Here is a 27,738-nt window from a genome sequence, read left to right on the forward strand (position 1 = left end):
TATACAAATAGTTGCGTATGATGTTAGGGTAGTGGTTTCAAGAGTTTTTATACGGCATGATTTGTGCAACGCGTTTTTTGGCGTTGCAGTTGGGGCATTGTTAGTGTTCAACGTTTTTAACACTCTGTAGAGCCTGCATCTGGCTAGCGCACGGCTGCCGTTTCTACGTGAAATGAATAAGAATGGGTTTAGTTGGGGGAAGGGATGTTAAAAGTAAATAGTCTGAGCACAGATTTGCATGAAACAGCCAACTTCTCAATTGTTTCCTTTCATTGTAAAAACAAACTTTTAACAAAACAAACAAATAATCACAAAACATATTTGTCGAAATGAAAAATAACGCTTGTTATTGTGTCAAATATTTATGTAGGCTACCATGCAAAACAAGGCTTCTATACCTAAATTCGTGCAGGTTGTGCATGCACTCCCATTGTGACTCTCGGCTAGTAATTTATCATGTAAACTGTAGTTATTACTAACTTGCATTAACCTATAATTGCGCAGTTTATCATAGGGCCATTAATCCGTTTAGGAGACTTTTAAGTAAGGCCAAGTACAATTATTCCTTATTCTCTTAGTCTTTTTCAGATGTATTTATTTATTTATTACTGTTTCTAATGTAGCCCATTCTAGATTGAGAGTGATATCTGTTGGTAGATTGTGGCTCACATATTTTAACAGTCTTCAGAGCTTTCACTACTGGACAACCCAATTTGAAACCTAAACAACTGTTTTAGCTCAGACTTCTAGACATGCTATGGGCATGATTTGGAAATAAGTATAATGCGTCAATGGAATGTGACACCGGAGTTCTTCCACATTTCTGACGTGACATATTCTTAAGATATTTGCATATCTTAATTTTATGTGGATCAAAGCATTTCATAGATACATTTGATCAAGTTAAAACTGAAATCCACCCTCCAAATCACCATCCTGTTTTTTCTGCTTGCCATGTATTGTTAGACATTAAAACATTTGTAAACTATTTGTTACAATATTGTCAGTAATACCAAAAATCATTGTAGTCTGTCGATCTTTTTTTGCTGTCCATACCAACAACATATGTCACTCAAAGATGTCAATACACAATAATCTTAATGATCTCTCTTTTGTCTGCTGTTTTTTTTCTAGGCGGTTCGGTGAAGAACACGGTACAAAATGTGGAAACACTTGACTTCACTGCTCGTGCTGCTCCTGCAGCTCCTATGCTGTGGCAGCACTGACAACCAAAGGCAGGAGGGGGCCCCACCTATGCAGTTCACCCACTCCGTTTACAATGCCACAATATTTGAGAACTCTGCTGCTAAGACCTTCTTGGAGAGCCATGCTAAGATGGGCATCTACATGACAGACCCAACCTGGGAGATACGGTACAAGATAATGGCAGGGGACAACGAGAATCTATTCAAAGCAGAGGACTACTTGCTGGGCGATTTCAGTTTCCTGCGCATAAGGACCAAAGGAGGCAGCACAGCCATTTTGAACCGGGAGGTTAAAGACCACTATATGCTCACTGTCAAAGCTGTGGAGAGGGGTACCAACTTGGAGGCACGCACCAGGGTCAAGGTCCAGGTACTCGACACCAATGACTTGAGGCCTCTGTTCTCCCCCACTTCTTACAGCATCTCTCTGCCTGAGAACACCGCCATACGGACCAGCGTGGCCAAAGTCACGGCAACGGACGCGGACATTGGGACAAATGGAGAGTACTACTATAGCTTCAGGGAGGGGACAGACATGTTTGCCGTCCACCCAACAAGTGGCGTGGTGACATTGACCGGCAAGCTGGACTACTCTGAGACTAAGCTGTATGAACTAGAGATCCTTGCTGTGGACAGAGGCATGAAACTGTACGGTAGCAGTGGCTTCAGTAGCATGGCTAAGCTGACTGTCAGGGTAGAGCAGGCCAATGAGCATGCACCTGTTATCACTGCGGTTACCCTGGCCCCATCTGATGCTGATCCGGACCCCTCCTATGCCATCGTGACAGTTGAGGATAATGACCAGGGACCAAACGGGGAGATTGCGTCATTGAGTGTGGTGGCAGGGGACCCCCTCCAGCAGTTCAAGGCTATGAGAACCAGTCCTGGGAGCAAGGAGTACAAAATCAAAGCGGTCAAGGATGTAGACTGGGACAGCCAGCCATTCGGATACAACCTCACTCTGCAGGCCAAGGACAAAGGAAGCCCTCCCCAGTTCTCCTCGGCTAAAGTCATACACGTCACATCGCCACAATTTAAAGTGGGGCCACCGAAGTTCGATCAGGCAGTTTACAGGGTCAATCTCAGTGAATTTGCCCCATTACATACACCTGTTGTAATGATAACAGCCTTGCCAAAATATCCTAATTTGAAGTATGCTTTCAAACAAAAGTCTGAGAAGAATCGCTTTGCTATTAATTCAGACACTGGTCTAATAACCACAACTGGACCTGTCTATGCTGATCATGTCTCTAGATATGAACTAGAAGTTATAACCAGCGACAAGAGGGCAGCGACCAAAGTCATCATTGATGTGATTGATGTCAATAACAACGCCCCTGAGTTCCAGCAGACATCTTACAAGGCCAGCGTTGATGAGAATGTACCCGTTGGGACTAGTGTGTTGGCGGTTAAGGCCACAGATCTAGACAGCGGGGAGAATGGGTACGTGACCTACAGCATCGCCAATGTCAGTCCCCAGCCATTCGTCATCGACTACTTCTCTGGTGTTATCAGCACCTCAGAGGTTCTGGATTATGAACTGATGCCAAGAATTTATCATCTCAAAGTCAGAGCCTCTGACTGGGGCTCCCCTTTTCGCAGAGAGGTTGAGGCACCAGTTACTATCATGTTAAATAACCTCAATGACAATAACCCCCTCTTTGAGAATATAGACTGCGAGGTGACTGTGCCCAGAGACCATGGCGTTGGAGAGCAGATAACCACGGTGTCTGCCATAGATGCTGATGAATTACAACTGGTACGGTACAATATTAAATCAGGAAACAACCTTGATCTTTTTGAATTAAACCCAAACTCAGGTGTGCTTTCTCTGAAACAGGCGCTTAGTGAGGGGGAGGCTGCGAAAGTATCTTTTCATAGCTTACACATCACTGCCAGCGACGGGGAAAATGAGACTCAACCAATGTTCATGAATATAACTGTTATTACAGCTCGCAAACCTGTCCAACTGAAATGTGTGGACACAGGTGTTGCTACCATGCTGGCAGAAAAGCTGCTCCAAGGAAACAAAGTGCACAACCAACCAGAACCTGAGGATAACTTCATGGATATTCATTCAATTAATCGCTATTCCCCTCTGTTTGCTGAGTCTTTTCCCAGTGTCATTGAGGTTAAAGAAGACCTTCCGGTCGGGGCCAGGATTGTCCATTTAAGTGCCTCTGACACAGATAGCGGGTTTAATGGGAAACTGGTGTACGTCATTTCAGGGGGAGACGTGGAGAGCCGGTTCATAATAGATATGGAAAATGGCTGGCTACTGGTTCACTCTACTCTCGACAGGGAGACAACCGACCACTACACATTAAACATCACGGTCTATGATCTCGGTATACCTCAGAAATCCTCATCACGCCTTTTGGATGTTAAGATCTTGGATGCTAATGACAACAGTCCTCAGTTTTTGCAAGACACATATTCGGTGGAAATTAGCGAGAGTACATCTGTGGGGACGGAAATCATCCAGGTGGATTCCACTGACAAAGACCAGGGAGATAACGGCATGGTAAGATATTCCATTTTGGCAGACACTGACCAGTTTGCCATTGACGAGAAGACCGGAGTTGTAACGGTTAAAAGACCATTGGATCGCGAGGTGCATCCGGTTTATGTTCTGAAGATTGCGGCACGTGATCAAGCTGTCAGTGAACCTCAGCTAGTGTCCACAGTGTTGCTAAAGGTCATTCTGGAAGACGTTAATGATAATCCCCCTAAATTTGTCCCTCCAAATTACCGAGTTAAAGTGAGAGAGGATCTCCCTATTGGCACTGTGATTATGTGGCTGGAAGCTCATGACCCTGATGTCGGACCATCCAGTCAAGTTCGATACAGCCTAACTGACAACGGAGGTGGGAACTTTGAGGTGGACAAAATTAGCGGAGCAGTACGTATCGTGCAGAATCTGGATTATGAAAAAAGACAGGTGTACAATCTCACGGCAAAGGCTAAAGACAAAGGGAAGCCCATGTCCTTGTCATCCAGCTGTTTCATTGAGGTGGACGTGGTGGATGTAAATGAGAATCTTTACAGGCCATGGTTCCCTTCGTTTGTGGATAAGGGATTTATAAAAGAGGATGCTGTTATCGGGACCTCTGTGATGAAAGTAACTGCTCAAGATGAAGACAAAGGCAGAGATGGAGAGCTCCGCTACTCCATAAGGGATGGATCTGGTCTTGGGATATTCACCATTGATGAGGAGACTGGTGAGTGTCCTCCCCATTTCTCCGTTTCATTATCATATATCTGCTTTATGAAAGGCCATTTTGTTTGTCATTAATTATTCAAGACACCAAATGGACATGCATGCATTTGAAATGACTAGCAAATTAGAATGGGGGAGATCGCTCCTCAATGCCCTTCTTTTTTGTCACCCTAAAATATTAGTGTGTGAGACAAGTACGGAATGTAGATGTTGCTTCCTAGAGAATTTAGGGAGCTTCCTGATTCTTATAATTTTTTCCATGAGTGGAGAAGTGATGGCAGGAACAGATGGAGCAGCTGTCTTTTAGACTTGCAGTAGACATTCCAAACTAGTTGCTGTGGAATTAAAAGGATTGCTGAGTGATTTCACCCCCACTGCAACCGACATGAGCACTGTGTAATTATTGTTTGGTTCAATATAGAGATATGATCTCATGCATAGGTTGTTCTTTAATCCAATATTTTACTTGAGTCAGCCTACACATTTAACTGTTTTCTAGAAAATCTCCTCATGCCTGTGCGCAAAAGATCTTATTCCTATATGTGACAAAATGCACTTTCTAGCCTTGCTGTGCTCTTGCTGTGAATGTATTAATACTTTTCTCAGCTGTTCAGAACTGTTGAGCACCTGTGCCAAAAGCTTAAAATAAGATGTCTGGAATTTAAACATTTCTTCCCCACAAATGGCTAACGGTCATTTATTTTTGTGTGTATCAGGCCATCGCTCACTGCCCTTACTTGTTTATATAGGAACTATATTCTGGGTGGCTTGAGTTTTTCCCATATAATTTATGTTTATGCTTGGTGTTGTTCATATTTAATGTCCAAATGGGGAAAATTGACGCTTTAAAACATCTGCGTTTTGGCATAGGCCTATACATTTTCATTTATAGTCTCTGTATATCCAATGTTTGTTATGTAAAGTAACTGACAGAAATTAAAATCCCTTGTTGAATGTTAATTTAGATTCAGGTGGATGCATATGCTATCAAGAGGAGTAAATTATCAGTGCCTTCCATGAACCAGTAGGGAAATCACACTTTCTTTGCTGGTAAATTTAGCATGACGGGATGAGCTGCCATGAAGAATTTAGTCTCAAGGACCATCTGTCTTCCATTGTTCTTGTCCAGTCTTACTCTGATTGTTCCCTCTGGGGTAGTTGTTGGAGACTTGGTTCTATGCAATACAATGTCTTTTGTTTACAGAAATCAGGGACAATGTTAGTAACGTGGTAGTAAGTTGCGTGGGATTCAAATAATAACTCTGACTGAGCTGATATTTTAGCTTGGCCCCTTTTATTACGTTTGTCGAACCTTTTGCTCAAACTTTGTTACATCTTAAGGTAGCTGACATTTGCATCTTAAAACTGAACATTCAGATGTGTTAAATTCCTATGCTGGGGTATCTTTGGTTCAGAGTGGATATCAGAGGTCCTGGGCAGCGTTTGAAATATGACAAGTCATTCATGTAGAGCAGCAGTCTCCAACCTTTTTTAAATTGGAGAGATCAACTTTTTGTATACGTGTATCACATTTCAACATGTCAAGCTCACATACTAAGTCAGAACTTCTTACAATCAAGTCAAATTAAAGTCATCTATGGACCCTGAATAATGTTTCAGCCATTGCAGGCGTCGCTTCCTTCACCATCTAGCCATCTGTGAACATTTAGTAAACGTTTGTCTTTTTAGTGTTTTTGTTTAGCTCATTCACTTGTGCGAAGTTGCCATGGACTTGAGTGAAGTGGCTCTCAATGTTGCATTTTTTACCAACTGAATTGCTAGTACCTAGCACACACTTGTCCTTCACATTTGTGAAAAGAACTTGCTTTCACATTTTTCTTGTAGGTTTTCATTTTTTTCTTGGGCTGGCCTTGCTTTATTTTTTATGTTCTTGCTAATATCCCTTCTTGCTTCAGCTCAGTACAGTAGCAATCTCAGTAGCTTGCCTACAGTGTAACTGATGTGATGACGTGTTGCCAAACTTGACAGTAGCCTAACTGTTGGAGGAGGGTGGGACATCTGTGTATTTGATTGGATTGAAATGGGAAGAGGTTTCCTGGGTGCATTTATATTTTGCCAGACACATTTATTTTGTTGTATTTTTAAAGCATTTGGTGAGCTATTCAAAAGCTAGCTAAGCATGCAAGTGACATTTTTGAGGCCCCTGATGTAGAGGTACACAACCACCAAAGTCTTGTTTGAAATGATTTCCTCAATGTGTAGGATGCAGGTCATTGGGAAGTCTGACCTGTTCTTCCTCTCCAAACATCCATCTCCATGGCTCTCTAAGTGATTAATCAGGAGTGGCAATTATAGTATTGTTCTGCACTGAACTTTGTTGTTCAGGATCACAGGCAGAGCTGGTAGTAAACCAAATATCCCCCAGGCAATGAAGGCCCTCCTGGGAATACATTTTTTGATGGAGTGGTGTGGGGGTTAGTAGGGGTGGGGGGTGGGGTGAAGGTATGTGGTTTGAAAACAATGGTGCTTAAAGAAATCACTGTAAAACGTTGGGGCCCATCCCGCAACCCCAGAGAGGTGTTCTAGTGGTCCGCCTGCAGGTGGTAAATCTGAACTAAAAAGCACCAGAATGGGTCAAACCAGAAAACAAATGAAAAGTAGGTAAAATTAAGGGGGATGTGCCAGAAACCACACACTGACTGGAAAACTGTTTATTTTCTTGTTTTTTTTTTGCAAAGGAGTGAATTAGGCAAGGCTGCAGACATCTGTGACTGGTTTGCTTAAATGTGTTTAGACTCTTGTATGCCATGTGCATGCTTTATTTATTCACTATTTTTGTAAACTTGAAGTTGGGATTAGGAGAGGCGGCAGTAAGGAATGTGTAAATTAAAAGGACTTAAGTGCCTGTCTGACTCCCTCACCTCTTATTTAAAACAAACATATATTTCTGCCTTCCCAGTTTTCCTGTAAGGTATTTCTTAAACTCTCAATATATGTTTAGGTTCATTAAATTGAAGGGGTAAGTTCACCAATGAAACCTCAGCTTCAAGAAAGCTATGAGCTTTTTTTTTTTACCAGAAAACATCTCATGAGATGAGACCAAATTCAAAATTGGTACCTCTAAGATTGGAATCATGTTTCTTTAAACTTCTCCTGTTTGTTGGTGTGGGGTTGTAAACTGTCTGCCCTGGTCCCTGTGCTACTTTAATAGACGTTGGCACATTTCACAAACACATTTGAAGCAGTGGGTTCTGTGGAGCCCTGGTGAGATTTAGTGTGCGTACCAGGTTCATTTTGTCCACTTTGTACACCAAGACACTCCTCTTGGGGTAAATGAGTTCATGGAGTCCTGACACACTTTGGGGCTTTAAGGTATGTCACTAACCTGAATGATGTATCCAGAGCCAGGCCTGGAATGTAGATAATTTCATTTATAAACGTCTAGCAGTTGGGGAACAAACAACTAGGGCCTTGAGGCTATGGTTTAAAAGGAGAAGACCAATTTCAGCAGGTTATATATAGGCTACTGAGGACCATCAGTTGTCAATCCCGTAAGAAGCCGATGGGAAATTATCTGTTTATTAATGGGGAATGAAGATTTGTGGAACGTTGAAGCACATTAGGGAACTGTTTTCCAATAAATAACTAAAGATATAGGATGAAAATGCAATGCCAGTACACAGTGATATTCACACTATGATATGCAAAAACATTTGTCTAACTTAAAATGGATAATGCCCTCGTTTGCAATACATGATTATATCATTTACTTTCTAGTCAAGGAGTTGTGTCTTTTTATTCAGTTAAGCTTAAATCAGCCTGTTGGGGACTAGCCTATCTTGTTTGCCATCCATGATGCAAAGACTTAATTACAACTAGAAACACGTTCCTCAGTATCTTTTTTCCACCTTTCAGATCAGGCTTCAAGCTTCTTAGCCCACTTTGTGATGAGAACAGCCAAGATGTTGTAAAGCAATTTAGTTCAATAAGGTTCAAAAACAGAACCACAGGGATAAGAAAAAAAGGATCATGTTGAATCATGAATCATGTAGTAGCAGAGGGGTGTTTATCAGTGTTGCTCGCATATTTTCAGGATATTTTCAGACATAGTCCCAATAGAACAACCTCTTCCAACCAGATGCTCATTAGATAATATATGCATTGACCTTTGCTCATTGGATAATGTATGCATTGCCCTTTCGCTTCAACTTGTTAGTAGGGGGCACAGTGAAAGAGGCCTTTGTGGAGGCAGATGATTTGGTTTGAGATGTAATGACATAGGCCTAGTTCTGTGAACGCATGTGCTTTTCACCCTCTTCAAAATGCACATTGCCCCTGCCCTCTCCATTCCTTCAAGTGTCCCCCCTTTGCCCTTCCTGTCGAGGGCAAGGTAGACTAACCCCTCAGAGATGCCAGATAAGAAAGGTATTCTCTGAGTGGTTTGCCTTTTCATGTATGGCCGCCTCCAGTTACCAGGGAGAGAGAGGCGGGGGGTGGGAGGTGACGACTATGTCTTTAGCAAGGCCTCATGGGAGATTGATTGAACCTGAGCACCCGTGCCCTCACTTTTTTGTATTGGATATGCAGAAGCACTTGGCAGAAGTGTGACTGTTTTAGCACACTCCAAAGAGGCACATGACTCCTGATACTTGCTGCTCCAGCGCCGTTGCTGGGGGGATGTTACGAAGAATGTGCAGCAGCAAAAGTGGATTTTAGGGCACTTAATGAATAGCACACGTTCCCCTAGTTAAAGGTTTGTTGCTCTCTCAGACCATTAAGTCTTAAAAAAAAAAAAACTGTAAAGGTGCCTAGTGCAGAAGGCCCGCTTGATTGCGTGTTAACTGTTGTCATGCTAATGTTGGCTGTGGCTAATGACGGTCGGTTCACACTTTGTCTCCTTCCTGTGTAAACTATTGTGGATTAACCCTCTTTACACAAACTGAAGAATGCACAGAGATTTTGCAGCTTCAAGCACTTCTGGCTGAACTAGACATAGAACTTTGTCATTTGATTATGAAGGACAGAATGGGATCCTATTATGTGAGTGACTCCAGGATCATCTTTATAACGGAGTGACTGACAGAACTGTGAACTTTTGACTGTCAATGTTTTTCCTGTGTTTATTAGAGCTAGGGGTTGGACGGTATTGAAATATACTGGTATTCATTTGGCCTACAATATATATTTTGACTTTGGATTTGACCGTGCTGCTAATCGCGGTAGAGACTTCCAAAAATAAGGTTTGTCCCAGCCCCATTCACTCCAGGCACAGCATAAAATTACCGTACAGATGTTTTAGGCGAATATCGCAATCAGTTTCACGCAAACATCGCAAGCAATCTTCCGCAATCTACGCAAACATCGCAAGCAATCTTCTGGATCCTCAGTGCGGATTACAATCTGTTGAGACAAATGGACTAGATATTGTAAGAAGAACATATATATATATATATATATATATTCCTTTACCGTCGGTGCTTCAAATGATACCATGATATACATTTCAAGCCATAGCGCCCATCCCTAATTCGAGCCACTCTCACCCCCATCACTTTCAAACGACCTCAGTTTGTGTGTTACCCTGCACCTGACAAAAGGTTGTTCTCAGCGTTGTCCGGTTGTAATGGGAGAGAGCACACAACAGGGCTGTTTATTCTGAGGCTTTGGGGTGTTTATTCTGAAGCTTTAGTTTTGATGCATTGGTTTTTAAAGCGTAGTTGACTAAACGTCAAGGTGAGATGGTACTTGGCATAACGAGTCTTGAGGTTTCACATGTTGAATGGACGGACACTTAAAAAAAAAAATCAAACAGAGGTAGATGAAGATGGATGCTCTGTTTGATGTTTGCATCGTGCTCCTCTATGTGCTCCTGATAAGCTGTCAGTGCTAAAGCACAGTTTAAACCTTGTTCCACTCGTGGAATATCAGAATTGTTCAAGCGTCACCAGAATGACAGCATAAGCCCTGTGCTATACAAATGAAGAAAGGACTGGGGCCTGGCCTACAGTATGTAATGTGATACAAGTTGCGATTGAAAAGGGAATAATTTCCCCGTATCGAGCCTTCAGGTTCAGTCAAGGCAACTGCTTGAAAATTTGAATTCCGTTAATGCTTTGCTACCTTTGGCCCTTCTTTCGTACACTACCCTGACACCTTTTTGATCTCCAGAAGAATTATATTGAAGACAATGAACAACAGGACAGAGAGAAAGTAATCATACAACCTTTTTAAATGTCACTGTGGCAGGCAGGCAGACTCAAACTTGGAACCACAAGAGCAAAGCCATCCCCCACCCCAAGAAAAGCTCTTCCACAGAATCCTTTCATTGTGCGCTCCTTTCACTGTGTGTGATAATGTGAATACAGTTTGGTTGGTAGAAGGGGTGGGGTGGGCTTCATGAAACTGTTATGTTCAGGAAAGATGAACCGTGCGTCTCCACGGTTATTATCAAAAGAGAGTCAATAGCTCAGGAGGGCCAGGAGGTAACCGGTCTTAAATAATATCGGGATATTAAACCAGGCAGCCGCACTCTCTGGCCATGCTCACAGGCCTTTGAAATAACACTGCTCACAGTGACAATGGAACCTGTCCTTGCACATCCCAATAGCTTCCTCCAACTGGAATTAATGGGCTAAATTCTGTTCAACCCCCCCCCCCCCCCTCCAAAAAAAACAAACCCCACCAGGCATTTTCTAATTGCATCACTCCCTTTCGTTCATTGAACATTTTTTTCTGTCTTTAAATCTCTTCACTGCCCCCCAGTCTCTAGCTTATGATAAAAACAGCCATTCTTTAGTTTTTCCTTTGGCTAGAGTAGATATTCAAAATGTGAGGCCTATGTATTTTTTTTATAAGCCCACCACACATAAAAAGACGGGTTGGAATATTCATGCCTCTAAAATGTTAATGTCTGCTGATTTGATAATGCCGTTTTAGTAAATGGCAGTTGTTTGCGTGTTTTAGCCCTCTTTGAGACGATAAGATTAGGTTGATATGTAGAGTGAGGCACTGTGCTCCACATTGTTAAGCTGGCGAAATGAGTCAGTTTGTCTAAAGTACCATTTTCCTCCAAGCCAGCTGTTGATAGCACTTTTTTCTGCCTGTGGTGATTGTATACAGAATGCACAATGATGCATGAAGCGGAAATGGCTATTGGGCTCACTTGGTGGGCCTGCTAGGTCATAATTACTGGCTCTTGATACGAGGAAGAGATAAGACAGCGAAACGTGGCTTTTGTGTGAGAGACTGTTAACTCACAGTGCAACTGACCTCCACCAATGTAGTGATAACCCCTCTGATCACAGGCCACTCTATAGTCTAAAGTAGGACTGGATGACCTCAATACTTGAATAGCTTTGCAGAGGTCCTAGCGTCATGTGGCGATTTAAAGTCGAGCCTATCTGCCCATCTGTAGCCCATCTTCATGCGTCTAAAATTATTCACCCGTCATTTCATGTTTATAAAAATAATCAACTTTAGATGGGCTTTCAGCCAAGCTGAGTCCCCAAAGAGGTCAGGCTTTTTTCATCCTGACCTCAGCCATGCTCTCAGACCTCTATTTATTTTAAGGTCGTTAAGGTCTTAGGCATTATAGTTGGAGGCCAAAAATGTTGGAAATGCCAACCTAGGCCTCAGCTTTGATAAGACTGGGAACTCTGAGGAGCGATACGATTTAAAGTGGCTGGGGCACAGGGAGCTTAGCTCAGGCCTTTTTCTAATACGCTGGGATTCTGTGTGACGGAGGAATTTGAAGCATTCCTCAGTGCTATGGAAAGAGAGATGGAGGAAGGGGGAGGGAAAGCGCTGAGAGAGTTTATGTAAGCATGTGAGCAGGAGGCCTAAGAAGGCTGAGGAATGTGGGCCGGGGGAAAGAGGCATCAGCGCAGGTAGTTCAAAGCAAAACAACTGATCTCTTTGCACTTAAAAGACACCATTTTTTGGGACTCTAGTATATATTAATACCAGCACGTTCTCTGCAAAAGGTCATCTGCAGACATGCCTTACCTTTGAGTGGACGGGATCAGGGGCAAGACTGTGACAGTAGGCCAAGGGAACTTTGCGCTAACTTTGGTCTGTTTTCCAGTGACACATTTTCACTTGAAGAGGTTTTGAAGTAGGACCACCACATGGAAATTAGAGCAGGGGATAAACAGATTGATTGATTTTAGGAGGCCCAATCCTAATGTTGACAGCCAATAATGTTTTTGGCTCAATAATTTGTTTCAACTGCCAGCATTGGATGTCCACACAGTGTGCGATGAATTTATAAATTAATCAAAGGAAAATTAGTATTTGTAATATTACCCCCAGTCAATTTTATACATTCTCTTGAGGTTGAATGTATCAACATATGTTACATTTGCACCACTTTTGTGGTTGCATGTTGTGTGGCAGGTTGAATCAACAGGCTTATTACAATCCACCCAACAGCCAATTCCAGTGCGACACAGACATTTTCATTTTGATGCTGGTCTGGAAGTGGTAACCATGTTTTTTCACCATTTTGTCAAAACAAACAGTCTTGAAGGGTGAGTTTCACACCGGGAAGTCCCTAGACCGCTCCCATGTAACTAGTTATTGAGTAAATGTCACCAAAGTTCTTTTTTCTGAGACAGTTTGGAGTGGATGTGAACACCATTTACACGCCTACATAGTATGTCAGTTGTAGAGTTCATTCCCTGGGCTATTAGCTGCTCTGCTAAATGGAGGTGGTACTGTTAGAGGTAGAAGACATAGCCGCAAGGCATGAAAAGAAAATGGAAGGAGAAAAAGAAAAGAAAAAGAAGGCGTGAACCTGGCATGGTTTGTTGCCTAGTCGTCTTTTTTATTGTCCTGAGGGCAGGTTTTGCTTCTTTCTCATTGAATGGCCTAGCTGCATGGAACAGGTGTGGTGTGTGCATCTGATTCATCTCCTGTGTACTTGATGAGTAATGATCCCATATCCTGACAATTCAGTTTTTGTTATTATTAATGTGACTAGAATTTGGTATGTTTTGAAACTTCAAGCTGGCACTTGTATTCATTTGAATGTGAACCTGTTTAAGTGAGGCTAGATTGAAGTTGGTGAGAAGAAGTTAAATTTGATTCAAACGATTTTCTTCCAGTTAAACTCTGTCCTAACTTTATCAAACAATAAAAAGATAATAAAGCAGGACTTCCTCCCTATTCCTGGCAGCACCCAGGCATCACCCAGCACAGTTTGCTTAAGGCAGGGTTTTGTGGGTGTTGGGTCAAGATATTTTATGTTATTAGTTAGGACCGTTGCCAGAGTACAGCCCAGGCCTGAACAGAAATACAGTCATCTATCTTCTCCATGCCCATGTCTTAAGAGAAGGCGGCAGGATCTTTGAAAGCTTGATATGCGAGAGAGTGGAATTGTTCTGCTTTACCAGTGTCTCCCAGTCAGGCAGATGAGCGCTCAAGCATGGCCATTGACTTGTCAGAAGCATTGGAGAAGTCTCGTACCCTCCCCTCTGCCTCTCTCTAGCTCTCTGTCTCCCGCTCACTGCTTGTCTTATTAGCACACAATCTGACCCTTACACACTCCCTTACACGCGCGAGTGCACGCACACACACGCACACACTTGAACGCTATAGTTCGACTTCACTCTATATTTCTGGCCTCCCTCCCAGATTTCTCTCACCCACTCTCCAACTCCCTCTATCTTATCCAAACTCATTCTCTTTCCCTCCCCCTCCCTGTAACTCTCCTTCTCTCTCTGTTTCTCTCTGTCTCTCTCTGTCTCTCTCTATCTCTCTGTCTCTGTCTGTCTCTGTCTCTCTCTGTCTCTGTCTCTGTCTCTGTCTCTGTCTTTGTCTCTGTCTGTCTCTCTCTGTCTCTGTCTGTCTCTCTCTTTCTCTTTCTCTCTCTCTCTCTCTCTCTCTCTCTCTCTCTCTCTCTCTCTCTCTCTCTCTCTCTCTCTCTCTCTCTCTCTCTCTCTCTCTCTCTCTCTCTCTCTCTCGCTCTCTCTCTCTCTCTCTCTCTCTCTCTCTCTCTCTCTCTCTCTGTGTGTCGCTCTGTCTCTCTCTCTGTGTCGTTCTCTCTGTCTTTGTCTCATTCTGCCTTACTCCTCCTATGTTCCTTTCATGGTATTCCCTTGCATGATGCTAGCATTGAGATTAGCACTTGGATTTTTTATTTACGCTTGACATTTGCAATTCCGCACTCAACTGTTCCTCCCAGTAGCTATCACAACGTTTTCACAGCAAGCAGTAGATTTGTCTTTTGTAAAAATCCAAAGAAGCAAACTTGTAGATATTAGTTGTCTACACTTTGCAACAGAACAATTTTGGGGAAAAATATGTTACTGTAATAGCCACATTGACATTGTTATGACAAGGTTTCCGTATAGCCTGATACTAAGCACCAGACATACAAATGCAACCATATTCCATTTAGTATGGGCCAGCCTGAACCATACCCCGGTATAGCTGCCTGTAGTAACGGAACGTTACCCCCACCCCACCCCCCACTGTGGCTCACTTATTGAAAGCCTCCAGCTAACTCCAGATAGCAGTAATGATGAGTAAGGAAACCAAAAAGTATCTCAGAAATAAGATACAGGAACTCCAAGAAAAAGCCCCCCCACCTCCCTATCACCCTAAAAAGTGAGATATTAGTGACAGCTTTTTTGCTTCTTTTTCTTTGAATCTCTCTCCCCCCCAAGGCACAAAGGCTGAGTTACAGACCTGCCATAATCAAGTTACAGTGAGCGAACAAAAAGGGTTTTTAGAGGTCGTAGAAATACAAGGTCACGGTGCAGTATGCTTTCAGGAAGAAGTTGGCCGGCCTTTTTTCTCGATTGGCACACAGGTTTTTATGATGTCGTATACCTACTCCTTATCCGGGGCAAATGTGAACTTTGTTCAGAGGTGTGCGGTTACTGCTTTTCTTTTCAGGAGAAATGGCCCACGCCCTATATTACTGTGATAGGTGTGCTGAGCAATGAGCTAATTTATATTGGTCTCAAGTCATTCTGACTTCTTATCAGATGATATGAGTTCCAGGACTCCATATCCGCTCAGTCATTGGAGCATTGTTGTCAGATGTTGAGTCCTCATCACATGCCTCAGTTTGCTGCTGTGTTTGCTCAGCTGAAGGCTATAGCACCCTACAGGGCACTGGGCCAGCAATACAAAAGGAAAACGGTCCCGGGCCGGCTAGAGGCTGTAAACAGAGTGCTGAAGCGGTGTGCATACCCATCCTGCACATGCTTGTCTCTTTCCCTCCTTTGCTTGCCCACCCCTCTCTCTCCCTGAAACCTGATTAGAAGAGCCTTTAATGAGCCCCCCCTCGTCTCATCTCTTTTATTTCAAAATAGACCAATTTGACCACAGCTACAATTGGTCTACCGTAGACAGTCTTAATACAAACCCCTGGAGTTTTCTTATACTTCAATCAGGGGGTTTTCCCAAGAATAAAAATACAGTACATTTGCTAGTTGTTGTTTGGGTAGAGAAAAGGACACGCACTAATTCCCCCCCTGTTGTTTTCAATTCTCTCAGGAGTCATACGTACCAAAGAGCTCCTGGACCACGAGACAACGTCTCACTACTGGCTGACGGTGTACGCTACAGACGGCGGCGTGGTGCCCCTGTGGGCCTTTGTGGAGGTGTACGTGGAGGTGCAGGATGTCAACGACAACGCCCCGCAGACCTCGGAGCCCGTCTACTACCCAGCCGTGATGGAGAACTCCCTCAAGGACGTGTCCATCATCCAGATCGAGGCGGTGGATCCGGACGCCAAGGCCAGCGACAAGCTCTCCTACAAGATCACCAGCGGCAACCCTCAGGGCTTCTTCGCCATCAATCCCAAGACAGGTAAGATGGCCCCCGGATTCAGGGGAAACACCCAATGTTGAAATGGCTGCTCTGCGTTATTCATCCCCTGAGGCGGGTATTGATTTGGTTTCAAACAGGCCTGCATTAACATCAGAGATGTTTTATGGCGGTGCTCGGCACGCCTTGTTCATAGAAGGGCAGGCGAGAATGGTAGGTCGGTCAAGGTCATAATGTTGATGTCTTCGGCAGGGGTGCTGGACATTTTGATTTGGGGGTGCTGAAGATCATTGACATGGAGGGTGGCTATCCAACCCGAGCCCGACGACGACGAATGTAGTGTAATTTACAAGACATTTAGGTATTGATATTCTTAGTCAATACTGAAGCAGCACCCCCAGCACCCCTACTTTCCATGTATCTGGTTTTAGGCCTTTGTCACCCAGGTTAATTCACCAGTACAGTGTGCCTTACATGTAGCACAAACACTGTAATACTGCCGTGTAAAACAGCTCCACGGTACACAACCTTCCTTCATATGTAACCTGTCCTCCTAACAGACTGCCATACAGAGGTGAATTGTATGGAACACCATTTCATGGTTCCTATAGAATAGACCACCTCACATCCACACGCAGAATAGAAGCTGTGTTCACCTCTTGAGACTGAGAAGGGCAGTTACTAATAGAGACTGAAAATTGAAGAGCAGCATGTTCTTCAAGAGGTTTCTGAAACCTTTCTGTGGTGCTTTCTTGTAAAGACTATCTTCGATGTAGACATGTGAGTGCACTGAGGTCTACAGGGTTTTCAGAGCTCTCTACTCCAATATGTATGTCCACATATTTTGCTCTCGAAATGGACTAATGCTGAATATTTTAAAGCATACCCCCCAAAGGCCCCTTAAAGCCAGTAGGAACACTGTTTTACTTTGAACTCTAGTGAAAACGGTAGGTATAGGTACAAAGTGAAAGCTTTGTTGAGTAGTAGGTATTCTGTCTGGGTTTCTTGCCTGCATGGTCCTTGTTTCAGGCTAGTGAATGGTGTCTTTTAAAAGGGAAATTTGTTGTTTTGTTTAATATAGGGATTTGGGTACTTGTTTTGTTGCTGTGCTGCCTCGTGCATGCAGTTGTCAATCCAATCCATTCAAGCCAATCAGAAACTGAAAGCTGATTTTGAGTTCCATGTCGAATCGTTGAAGGATTAATCAGTCAACATCAATAAGTGTTGCTTGAGTGTTGCTCCTTTTTATTTAAGCGTTCCGTCAACAGGGTACAAATGAGCCATCACAGATTGGTGTTGCACAATCTTGTTTGTCTTTCACTAAAGGCTATTTACCAATCAAATTGATCCTACCTCGGTGTTCCTAGGTGTCCCTTCCTGTTGCTCAAAACTAAACTGCCATTTCAGCTGAGGGAAAGGGAAAAACGTCTTTCCTTCGTTGACTTGTGTGGTCCTCTATTCCGAGTAAGGTTCATCAACAAACCCTGGGTTATTTTTGTTAGCAGTGGCCAATGTGAATTTTCTGACCAAATAAGGGTTCGTCATGTAGCCTGGCCTAATCCTGGCCACTCTCCAAGGACAGAGGGAAGGAGAGAAGGAATGACCTAAAGAAAGATAGATGGAAAGAAAAAAAGAGTACTACATTTAGTTCCTTACTGGTTTGTGGGTAATGCAAGATCGGCTCAATAAACGTGGGGATTTTGTGGACGTTTGTGTGTGATGAGATAAAGTACAAAATAAATCTGCTGCTCCAGACTGTGAGGCTGTATTAAGGAATTGTGTTTTCTCAGTAATGGAACATTGAACCTTGAAGAGTAGAGCAATGAGTCAGATTATAGGCAGGCTGGCCAGATCTCAGGCAGTGCAGAGACCAGTCTCCCTTTAGGTTTCAAAACCAGAGACCAGTCTCACTTGAGGCTCACAATTCCAGATCCAGATCCACCAACCACTGCTTCAAGCTGGGGCCTTCATCCTCACACCCCAGCTTTCCATTTCCCCATCATCTCCCCCAGGATCTTGAGCCAATACTGATGAGGTGTCCCTTCACCGGACGTTTTAATTGGACCGGATGAAATTCTATTATCCACCGTTGCTTTAAGAGCTGCATTGGAGCCTTCTGATCAATAAAGGAATCAATACGAGACCCTAAGATCGATCTGCGCTGACCTCCATTGGTTTTCATTTAACCTCTGAGATGGAAATCATGTTGCTTAGGTTTGGAGACCCTGAGCCTGAGAAAATGGATGGGTGTCTGTTTTAAGGATGTCTGACCCAGAGACATACGTGTGTCTGCCGCCCCTTATTAATATCTACTACATGAGGTTATGAGCAGAAACTTGAGGGAGAAGAAAGAGTGCCTCCAATGCTCTCTCTGTCTCTCTCTTTCTATTTCTCTCTCTCACTTTCTCTGTCTCAGAGTTTCTTTTTCTCTCTGTCTCTCCCTGTGTCACTGTTTCCTTCTCTCTGTTCTTTCTCTTTCTATCTCACTGTTTTTCTTTCTTTTTCTCTTTGTCTTTTTGTAGTGGAGAATAACAACTTTTGTCTGGGGTTTTAGACACTGGATGTTTCTGGACGTTAAGAAACAACCTACTTAGTACAGGATTTGTACTCGCCCTTTGGACAAACTGCTCTTAAGCCTGCATTTTAAAAGCGAAAAATCCAATTTCCTGATTAGTCTGCACTTATTTATAAAGCTTGTGTGTTTGTGTGTAGGGTGTGTGTGTTTGCCCACGTGAGCATGCTAGACCCGGAAGTCTTTACAGACTTAACCGTGTTTGCATCAGCTCCTTAGGTCCCCTTTCGAAGCGTTGGAGGAGCGCTATGAATTGGGAAGGGTTACACGAAGGACAGTTGAAAGAGAGGATGAGACCCGCTCATGCATATCAAAGCCTGTTAAAACTTTTATCAGCCCAACACCAGAGCCTCCCGCGCCAGGTTCAACAAAGAGTGTTTTGTAGAAAGAGAACCCTACTAAATCACTGCTTCAATGTGTTTATGTCACTTTTACAGAGAACGTGAGGCAGGGAGAGATAAGAGGGGAGGTATGGGGGATTGGAGACCAAGATGGAGGGAGAACCTACAGTGTGTGTGGAAAGGTAGAGGATAGGAGATGAAGGGGGAGAGAGATAAAAAATGACACATAGAGATTGTTGAATGTTGAGTCAAGGCTGGTTTTGCTGAAACTAGCAATGTGAAACGTTCTCTAGGGAAAATGCCTATTATCTTTTATTTTCCCTGTCTCAGCCATTAGGGTGGCCGCAAATAGGCTTGATATCCTTCCACATTATCAACTCAATATGACATTCTCCCCGCATATTACAGGTTTTTGAAAATGTTTAAATTTACAACACGCAAGTCTCTGTAATTACATGCTCAAAAACAGCAACGGGAGCAAGGCCTCTCCTGGCATATCTACAAAGCTATGCATGGTGCTGTGAAGGGGGAAAAGTTGAGGACTTTTTTTATGTGTGCGGGATTTGGCGAATGTTGCAGGCACATGTGTTGTGCCTGACTTGGTTAGCCAGCTAGATTAGGCTATATTACTTTAGGCTTTCCTGCCTAATGCAGTAACATGTCTACCTAGCTGACTAGCTTGCACACAAACTGCCTGTTTTCCTCGTCCACACGCCTGACTAACTCAGGCTTCAGACACATAGGGAGGCTTCTCGGTGGCAGTGTGTGCCGGCTTTCTCCCTGGGCTTCAGATCACCACATTGGCCCCTTTTAAAACCTCCAGATAAAAGGCTCCCTCTCTTTCTGCAGAGTAAACAAGACCTGCTGTTTGGTGCTCCATCCTGTCTGGTGTGTCATTAATGTGCAAGGCCAGCTCTCCGCTCTATAACGGGCACCATGGCAATCCCGTTCACACTGACCTATAACAGCCCGAAAGAGCTGTTTAAAAGACAAGAATGAGGGGTACGAGAGAAAGGTCGCTGAGTTTCTTTTAGACCCTGAAGATCTGTGCTATATGGATCGTGGGGAAGATGAAGTTTCCTTTATGAGCTCGACTCGGCAGCGTGTGTTGTTCAGCTCCGTCCACGTCAGCAACAGCCCTACCTTTGCCTGTGGGATCCCACTCACTCGCACACACGCACACACACACACACACACACACACACACACACACACACACACACACTGTAATCAAGGAGGGTTTACAATTCAACAGAAAACTAGTGGTTAACGCTAGTTTACACCTCCCTCCCTCCCTCCCTCCCTCCCTCCCTCCCTCCCTCCCTCCCTCCCTCCCTCCCTCCCTCCCTCCCTCCCTCCCTCCCTCCCTCCCTCCCTCCCTCCCTCCCTCCCTCCCTCCCTCCCTCCCTCCCTCCCTCCCTCCCTCCCTCCCTCCCTCCCTCCCTCCCTCCCCTCCCCTCCCCTCCCCTCCCTCCCTCCCTCCCTCCCTCCCTCCCTCCCTCCCTCCCTCCCTCCCTCCCTCCCTCCCCTCCCTCCTTGTGTGTCCGTGGGCAGATAGCTTCACAGCATGTTTCTGTCCCAGCCAGCGCGTGTGGGAGTAGCGTTAGCCGGCCTACGCGGAACAAGATCCCACAGTCCTCCAGTCCAAACCACCCAACAGCTTTGGAGTGTAACCTGCCGGCCAGGCGGGAGAGGACAGCAGTCATTTACTGAATCAGTTGCTGGGGCTTTTTCTTTTTTGTCTTTTTCAAAATGTAGCTCGCCCACTGTGACTGGCTGGACTTTGACTGGACTGGTAGAGGCTGGTAAAGCCAGGGTGGGGGGGTTGTGCAAACAGGCGTGACGCCCGCTTAGAATATGTCAAACCGTATACACAAACATACACACACACACACACACACACACACAAAGGGCGGTTAGATCTAGAGCTAAGGTCACTTGTGTGTATCTAGCTTTGATAAGTCATAATTAAGCAAATTAATTAATAACCCACTGGTAATGTCACTCAATTTTAAGCGTCAGTCACGAGAAGCTGTTCAGCGCATCACGGCGTCATAATATCTGACCTGGATGACATTCTAAATGGAAACAGCGTTTTGGATTGTTTCCAAGTTAAGTGAAAGTGCTTTATACCTGGAGAAACATCTAAAACAGGTGTTTAGTCAGAACATAATAAAACACTTGTTCAGACGGCCATCATCTCATGACACTTCTATGGAACTGCTGCGTCTTACTTCCAAGGTTGTTTGGTTTCAGGACAGTTGTGTTAGACAAGGCCACTTCCAGTATGGGTCATTGCTGTGTACAACCTTTTGTCAGTGTTTGTTCTACCCTTCTGTGAGGCCTGCTGTCCATCCAGGAGCTAGATTTAAATAAGAGAAAAGACCAACCACAGTGATTCTGTTTGTCTCTTTCAGGGCACAGCTTCCCCCCCCCCCCCCCCTCACACCCACCACCACACACACACCCTTTCCCCTACACATCCTACTGAGGTGGAACTAGACTTTGAAAGTCAATTGAAAAGGAATATCTTGGATAATACTTTGGCAGGCTGGGCTATCTCTGACAGGTTTTATATGCATTTCTAATCCCCCGGGCCGGATAAAAAGACTTAAGGAAGAAGAGAAGGGAGAGAGAGGAGTTAGGAAGACAGGGAGAGAAGAGAAGAAAAGGGAAAAAAGGGGGAAAGGTTCATAGCCATCGGGGTCCGGCGCTGCACTCTAACTGTACTCGTATCGGTTTTCAACAACGCCTGCTCTGTTTGGGGGTTGGAGAGGGGGGGGTGGTCACACACAACAATGTCGGCCACGCTTTTCAAAGGCTGTGGCCGATAGCAAGGGAAGCCAGATAGGAAATGGATACTACCTCCCAACAACTTCCTGCCATTTCCTGTGATTTCAGGGTGGGGGGGCAATTGGCACGAGACACAAAAGGTTATTAAGAGAGAGAGGAAGAGAGAGTTTTTTTTTTTTTTTTTACCTCTTTGTACTTTTGTGGATTATTTTCTCTTCCAAGAAGAGCTAAGCTTTACGAGACTTCAAGGTTCATTAACCGGGACCGGAGCCCCCCTGCATCCCCCAAACCTCCATTTCCAGCCTGCTGAACCTTACAAGGGCCAGCATTGCTCCTAAGCAGTATGTCTTAGCACAATGGGCTAAAGCTACGTGTCCTGTGACGCCACCAGATCCGGGTGAACTCAGTGTTCTCATCACTCCACACTGTCCTGCATGCATGAGAGAACACTGACAACATACACATCAGTATATACAGTAGGCCCAGCCTGTGTTTTAAAAGACTTAATCCCCCAGGCGGGTTAGGATTTTTCTCCGTCTCCAATACAATCGGTCGGTCTCTTTCTCTCTCTCCATCCCCCTCTCCCTCTCTGTCTCATCTCTCTCTCCGTCTATCATTATACATTTTTTTCATCATTCATCATTTTCATCTCCATCAGATCAGTCTGTGTCTTTTATCTCTCTCTCTCTTTACCCTCCCCCTGTCATTCCACTTGCTTGAGACTTGGACTATATTGTTCCTTTCATCTGTCTCGTTCATTATCGCTTCCCTCCCTCCATCCCTCCTTCCTTCCATTCCTCTGGAGGGCCTAGCAGAGATATCTCTGCAGTGTTTGGAAGGGATAGAGTCGCCGGGATGAAGCCACAGCTGTTCTAAACAGCTCCACAGACTCCAATTATCCGTCACTTTGCTGCTAGCCTTACATCAATCACACACTTTAAACAGGCATCCGCACAGGCACCACCAAACACCAGCACCCCAACGTGCTGTGAGCTGTGAGAAGCAGTCATCCATGGAGAGAAACTCTTGAGGGGATGGTATCTATGCGATCCCCGGATGCATTGACCTAATAAATCTGAGCGAGATGACTCTTGTGTCTTATTGATATTTATGTTTATTTTACTGCTCCTTCCTTCCACTTTTTCCAGCTTCTCTCACACATCCTGCCGGGAATTCCTGAGATTCCACAACTGTATATCAACTTAGAGGAAACGGCTTAATTTCCCAGACACGTATCCATCTTGATCTGATGAGATGGACATCTGGGATCTCATCGGGGGCCTGCTTTTTTTTGTCGTCTTGTTTATTATCACTTCCTCAAATGAATATCCATTAGTTGAGCTCTTTTACTAGCCTGGTGGGGAGCTAATGAGGAAGGGGGGCTGTTCTCCCAAAGTACCCAACCCCCTCTTGCACACTGATACACACACACACACACAGGCACACATACACACATACACATATGTATATATATATATATATATATATATATATATATATATACACACACACACACAGACTCAAACAAAGCCTACACATGCACACATGTAGAAACACGCTCAGACACACTGCCCCTTGGAAGTGGTTGTGTGGGTGGTGTGTATGGGACGAAGCGTCAGGGCATTTCAGTTTTGAAGTGGAAAGCAATGCCCCCCATGCTAAATGCCAGCCATTTTGACAAAGAGCCCATTTTAGTAGTTAAGGGATCGGCAGAGAGGGATATTGTCTGAATCTACTTAAGCCTTCTCTGTGTGCGTACGTGTGATCGCATCGGTCTTTTTAAGCAGCATCTTCTGTTTTGAGTGTGTATTGCAAGCTGTCGTGTGTTCATGTGTGTGAGCAAGAGTGTGTGAAGAGGCTTCTTCTGAAAGACAGACCTTTTGATTGGTGTGTGAAGTGTTGCATTCCCGTCTTCTCTAAATGCTACATCTGTTGAGGCCCATCAATGGTCCTCTGTCAGCAGCTCTGAGGCTGTTCCTCCTTTCAAAGAGGGAAAAACAACGTCCGACTCCAAATATTTACCCATCCAAGCTCAGACCTTCATACACATTTGGACCCATCAGCAGTGCGGCGACAAGTAGTAATAATGAGTGTTTGTTAGTGTGAGAATAAACAGCGACCGGTTAGCGGAGGAAACGAACACTGCGTTTCCAACTGCCATTTTGTTGTTCTCTGAGGCTCAGTCTTCCTAGAGACGTGCTGGGATCAGTTTCTACATTCTTAACCAAGTGTATGAGCCCTGAAAGGCTTGTATGGAAGGAACAACCTGCCGTTGGCGGTCATATCCTTTTCTGCTCCTCTCCTCAGGCAAGGGAAGAAACAAACAAAAAGCTAATCTGACTTTACCCCGTCCCGCATTCAATAATGAAAACCCTGGGCTCATTCGATTAGTCTGTTTGTCAACAATAGCAGTAAAAATCTCAAGGCGTTTTGGGAGTTGTGGCGGACGCGAGTCAGCCTGCTGCAGACAGCCACGCATTCCTGCTGGTCTGCAGGCTGCATCTAAATATGTGTGTCACCCGGCAAGAGTGTTAATCACAGCACTAATGCCTGGGTTCGAGGCAGTCCAACAATGCCCTCGGTCTACGTGCCCCCACCCCAAAGCGTCCATTTTGGATCAGCGGATGCAGCTGAAGGCCATGTTGCAGAGCACCACCGCTGCCTTCTCCACCGCCGTTGTTTTTTCTTCGCTCTCTCAAAACATCACGGTTGTAATTACAGAAGCCCTGGCTCAGCCCACGCCTAGTTTTGTGTGTGTGTCTGTGTGTCTTTGTGTGTGTCTGTGGGTGTGTGTGCTTGTCGGCGTGTGTTTGTTAGTTAGAGAGCTCGACTGCTGGTTAAAATTTCAGATGACCTTTTTCTGGTGTGCTCAGCTTGCTCCATCAACATCTGCCTGGCTTTCTTTTTATTCATATTTTTAAGGTACCCTTAATCAAAGAAGCTGGACTGCCTACTAGCTTTAGGTTTGCTTCAGATTTACACCATGGACTGCCTGCCTATACTTTGGCTCAACTACTGATAGCACGGTATGCTCAGAGCCCTCCATAGAGAGTGACACATATAACCCTACATCAAAGGACCCCTCCCTTGGAGATAGGTAAGCCCATCCAGCAGGCTCATTGTAAATCAGTGAAGACCAGCCTCTCAGAGGTTTCATTTTTAGCTCCTGGCTGGATGGAGCTTCGTAGGATTCATCCCATTTAAAGCTGTGGAGAAGACTAAACGTGTACATTTTCAGACAGATGCACTTGGCAGCTTGACAAGGAACGTGTAGTGTGTATGTGTGTGTGTGTGTGTGTCTACACTCCCTCCTATCATTGGGAGACGTAGATAACACAATTTTAGCTCTTTGCAATGCCTTGGCAAATCGACTGGTTGTAGGCACAACTACAGAGATGTCTTACTCACTAGAAAGGATCTGTTCAGCGTGACCTTAAAAAGCCATATCACTAGACCCAGCTAATCTGGATCATAATACAGAACAGTACATCCCTAAAGCGCAGCGCTTTATTACAATCAGAAAGCTGTCCTTTCATTCTCTGACTACACACAATTTCCTGCCCATCTTGCTTTAATTAGCTTAATTCTATGTTTTAATCGCCAAAGCAGAGTCAGCACTCATGGGAAGAACTGTCTTTGTCTGTCTGGGGTGCTGCTAGCTCACTGCAAACATGGTACCTTCTTTCTTCTATTGCAGTGCCCGTTTGAGACAAACTCTAGTGCAGTGCTAGTTGGCGTGTTTATATTTGAATCTCGAGATCCATGGCGCCTGGGCTTAGTGCAGCTCAACATGGCGATGAACGCGTTTATATTTATTTGTCGCGAGATCCTATAGCGCCATCGCTTAGGGTAGCGGACATGACGGTGAACGCCTGTTTATTCGGCGCAGACCGCTCATCTGACTAACTGCCCACTTGAAACTGCACGACCTTGGGTCCTGAGCAGGACAACTGCCAAATGCCAACCTCCTACACTGCCTGCCTGGTATGCAAGAGAATCCCGCCACAGACACCTTTATAGTTAAATAATAGATGTAAATTGTACTTTATAGCTTGTAGTCTAGGGTGTAGGAAGCGTCCAGTAGAGAGATAGCAGCAGGGAGACAGAGGGAGAGAGAGATACACATTTGCTGTGTAGGGGAATGGCTATTTAGAGAATTGTAAGTTGTGGCTTGCTATTCTGGTGCTGAGCATATGCGCCATTGATGGGCTTCGGTTTCGGAAATCCTTGTTTTTATGCTAATCAGGCACGGTGCGGTTGCCAGGCGTCTCTGGTGCGGTCGGAGTTGGCACATCTGCTCTGCACTCAAAGTCTCTGCAAAGTTGCAATTACGTCTTGGGGTGGGAAGGCAACGCTTCTTATTTAGAGTGGAGAGACTGGTCGTAATGCCCAGAGCCATTTCCTCTCTTCCCTATTTTCCATCTCTCCTCCAAACCCCTCTCTTACAATCACATTTGAGTCCGAAAAAGAAATCCTGATTAGAATCTGGTGATGTCGGGCCCCTGAGGTATTTTGATTTCAGTCCTAAAGCCTGCAGCTCAGCGCTTGTGTCGCTCAGGGATCTCCTTCCCTGAGTAAAGAAAGCACGACTACCAGTGAGAGCCTCTCAAGGCACCGTAGATCCTCTGAACAAACGACGGGATCCGGATTGAAATCCCCCTCGTCCCTCGTTCTCAATCCCCCTCTCTGAGTAACGGTTGTGTGGGCGCAGCTCTTGATGCTGGAGCCTGCATCCGATTGGTCCATGTGTTTGTTCAGCTTGCGGCCTGAGCAGCGCAGCAGAGAAAGCGGGTTCTTAGCGGCCCCCCGTGATATTTAACATGTAACAGACAGGGGGTCTGAGACCGTGGGCTGTCTGGCCACTGAGTTGAGAGGAGGGTGGGTCAACTTTCGACGAGGTCACCCTTTTTTCCTGTCTAGACTCACAGGTGATTTAGAGGAAGAACTGCTCACAGGGGTTCGAATTACATAACAAACTCAACTGTGGCCCTCAAACAGTGGTAATCAGGAATGTGACATGGTTGTTCCAGGTTGAGAGACAAATTGGGGTCTTGTTGAGTATTTTAAGACTGCTGAAGTTGGACATCATGTGCCTGTAATGAAGTTTGTCTGAGGCTTAGCGCTTTCCTTCCTAGATTGATGTAGCCTGGACTAAAGATATCCAACATTGTAAATAAAGGATATAAAACACTATGTCTGACAACAGCACTAATACAATTTTCTCTTTGTCCCATAGGTCTGGTGACAACTACGTCCAGAAAACTCGACAGGGAGCAACAGGATGAGCACATTCTTGAGGTGAGCACTGTATTTTGTCTGGTTTTGACCCGCTAAACCAAAATAAAAGTGAGACGGAAAGACAAACATCAGACGTCCTTATCGACACGGACGAGTGTGTTGCTTCGCTGTCTGTTTTAACGGGCATTAGCAACGTGCCGACAACAAGACCCTCAAGGTCAAACGTCCGCTCCTGCGTCAGAAAAGTCCTAGCCGTGGGTGAAAACAGAGCGGGAGAGACACAACTTTAAACCTCAGCGTTCCCCCCTAGGTTTTTATCCCACCAGCACTGACTTTGGCACGGCTACAGGCAGGGCCAACCCAAACAAGCCATGGCTTGGAGATACAGCGCATTCTGCACAGGGGGAAGGGATTTTGGAATCATTCCGCTTGGTTCAGATTTCCGGGGATAGGGCGAAGGGGAGGAGGGAAAATCCGGGTGACTACTCCTTTGTTCTTCCCCAGTGTTCCGTCTCGGGGATCGAACAAGCCGAGACAGGAAGCGACGGTCGACGGAAAGGCCAATGTTTAAACTTGTGGATTTTAATTGATCCCTCCCTCCCTCTTTTTCTCTCTTGCTCTCTCTTTTTC

The 27,738-nt window shown here is 44.8% G+C and overlaps 1 protein-coding gene across 1 annotated transcript in view; it reads left to right on the forward strand.

Annotated features, from left to right (window-relative positions):
* The window catches only part of fat1a (FAT atypical cadherin 1a), a 67,129-nt gene that overhangs the window by 305 nt on the left and 39,086 nt on the right, over positions 1 to 27,738 (forward strand). The window contains 3 exon segments of the mRNA XM_084686642.1: positions 1,135 to 4,426; positions 15,892 to 16,206; positions 27,107 to 27,168. Coding sequence (XP_084542768.1) covers positions 1,162 to 4,426; positions 15,892 to 16,206; positions 27,107 to 27,168 — 3,642 coding nt within the window. The 5' untranslated portion in view covers positions 1,135 to 1,161.

The sequence above is a fragment of the Hypomesus nipponensis genome, chromosome 22, assembly GCF_054491055.1.
Source record: "Hypomesus nipponensis isolate SF chromosome 22, ASM5449105v1, whole genome shotgun sequence".
Classification (NCBI taxonomy): Eukaryota; Metazoa; Chordata; class Actinopteri; order Osmeriformes; family Osmeridae; genus Hypomesus; species Hypomesus nipponensis.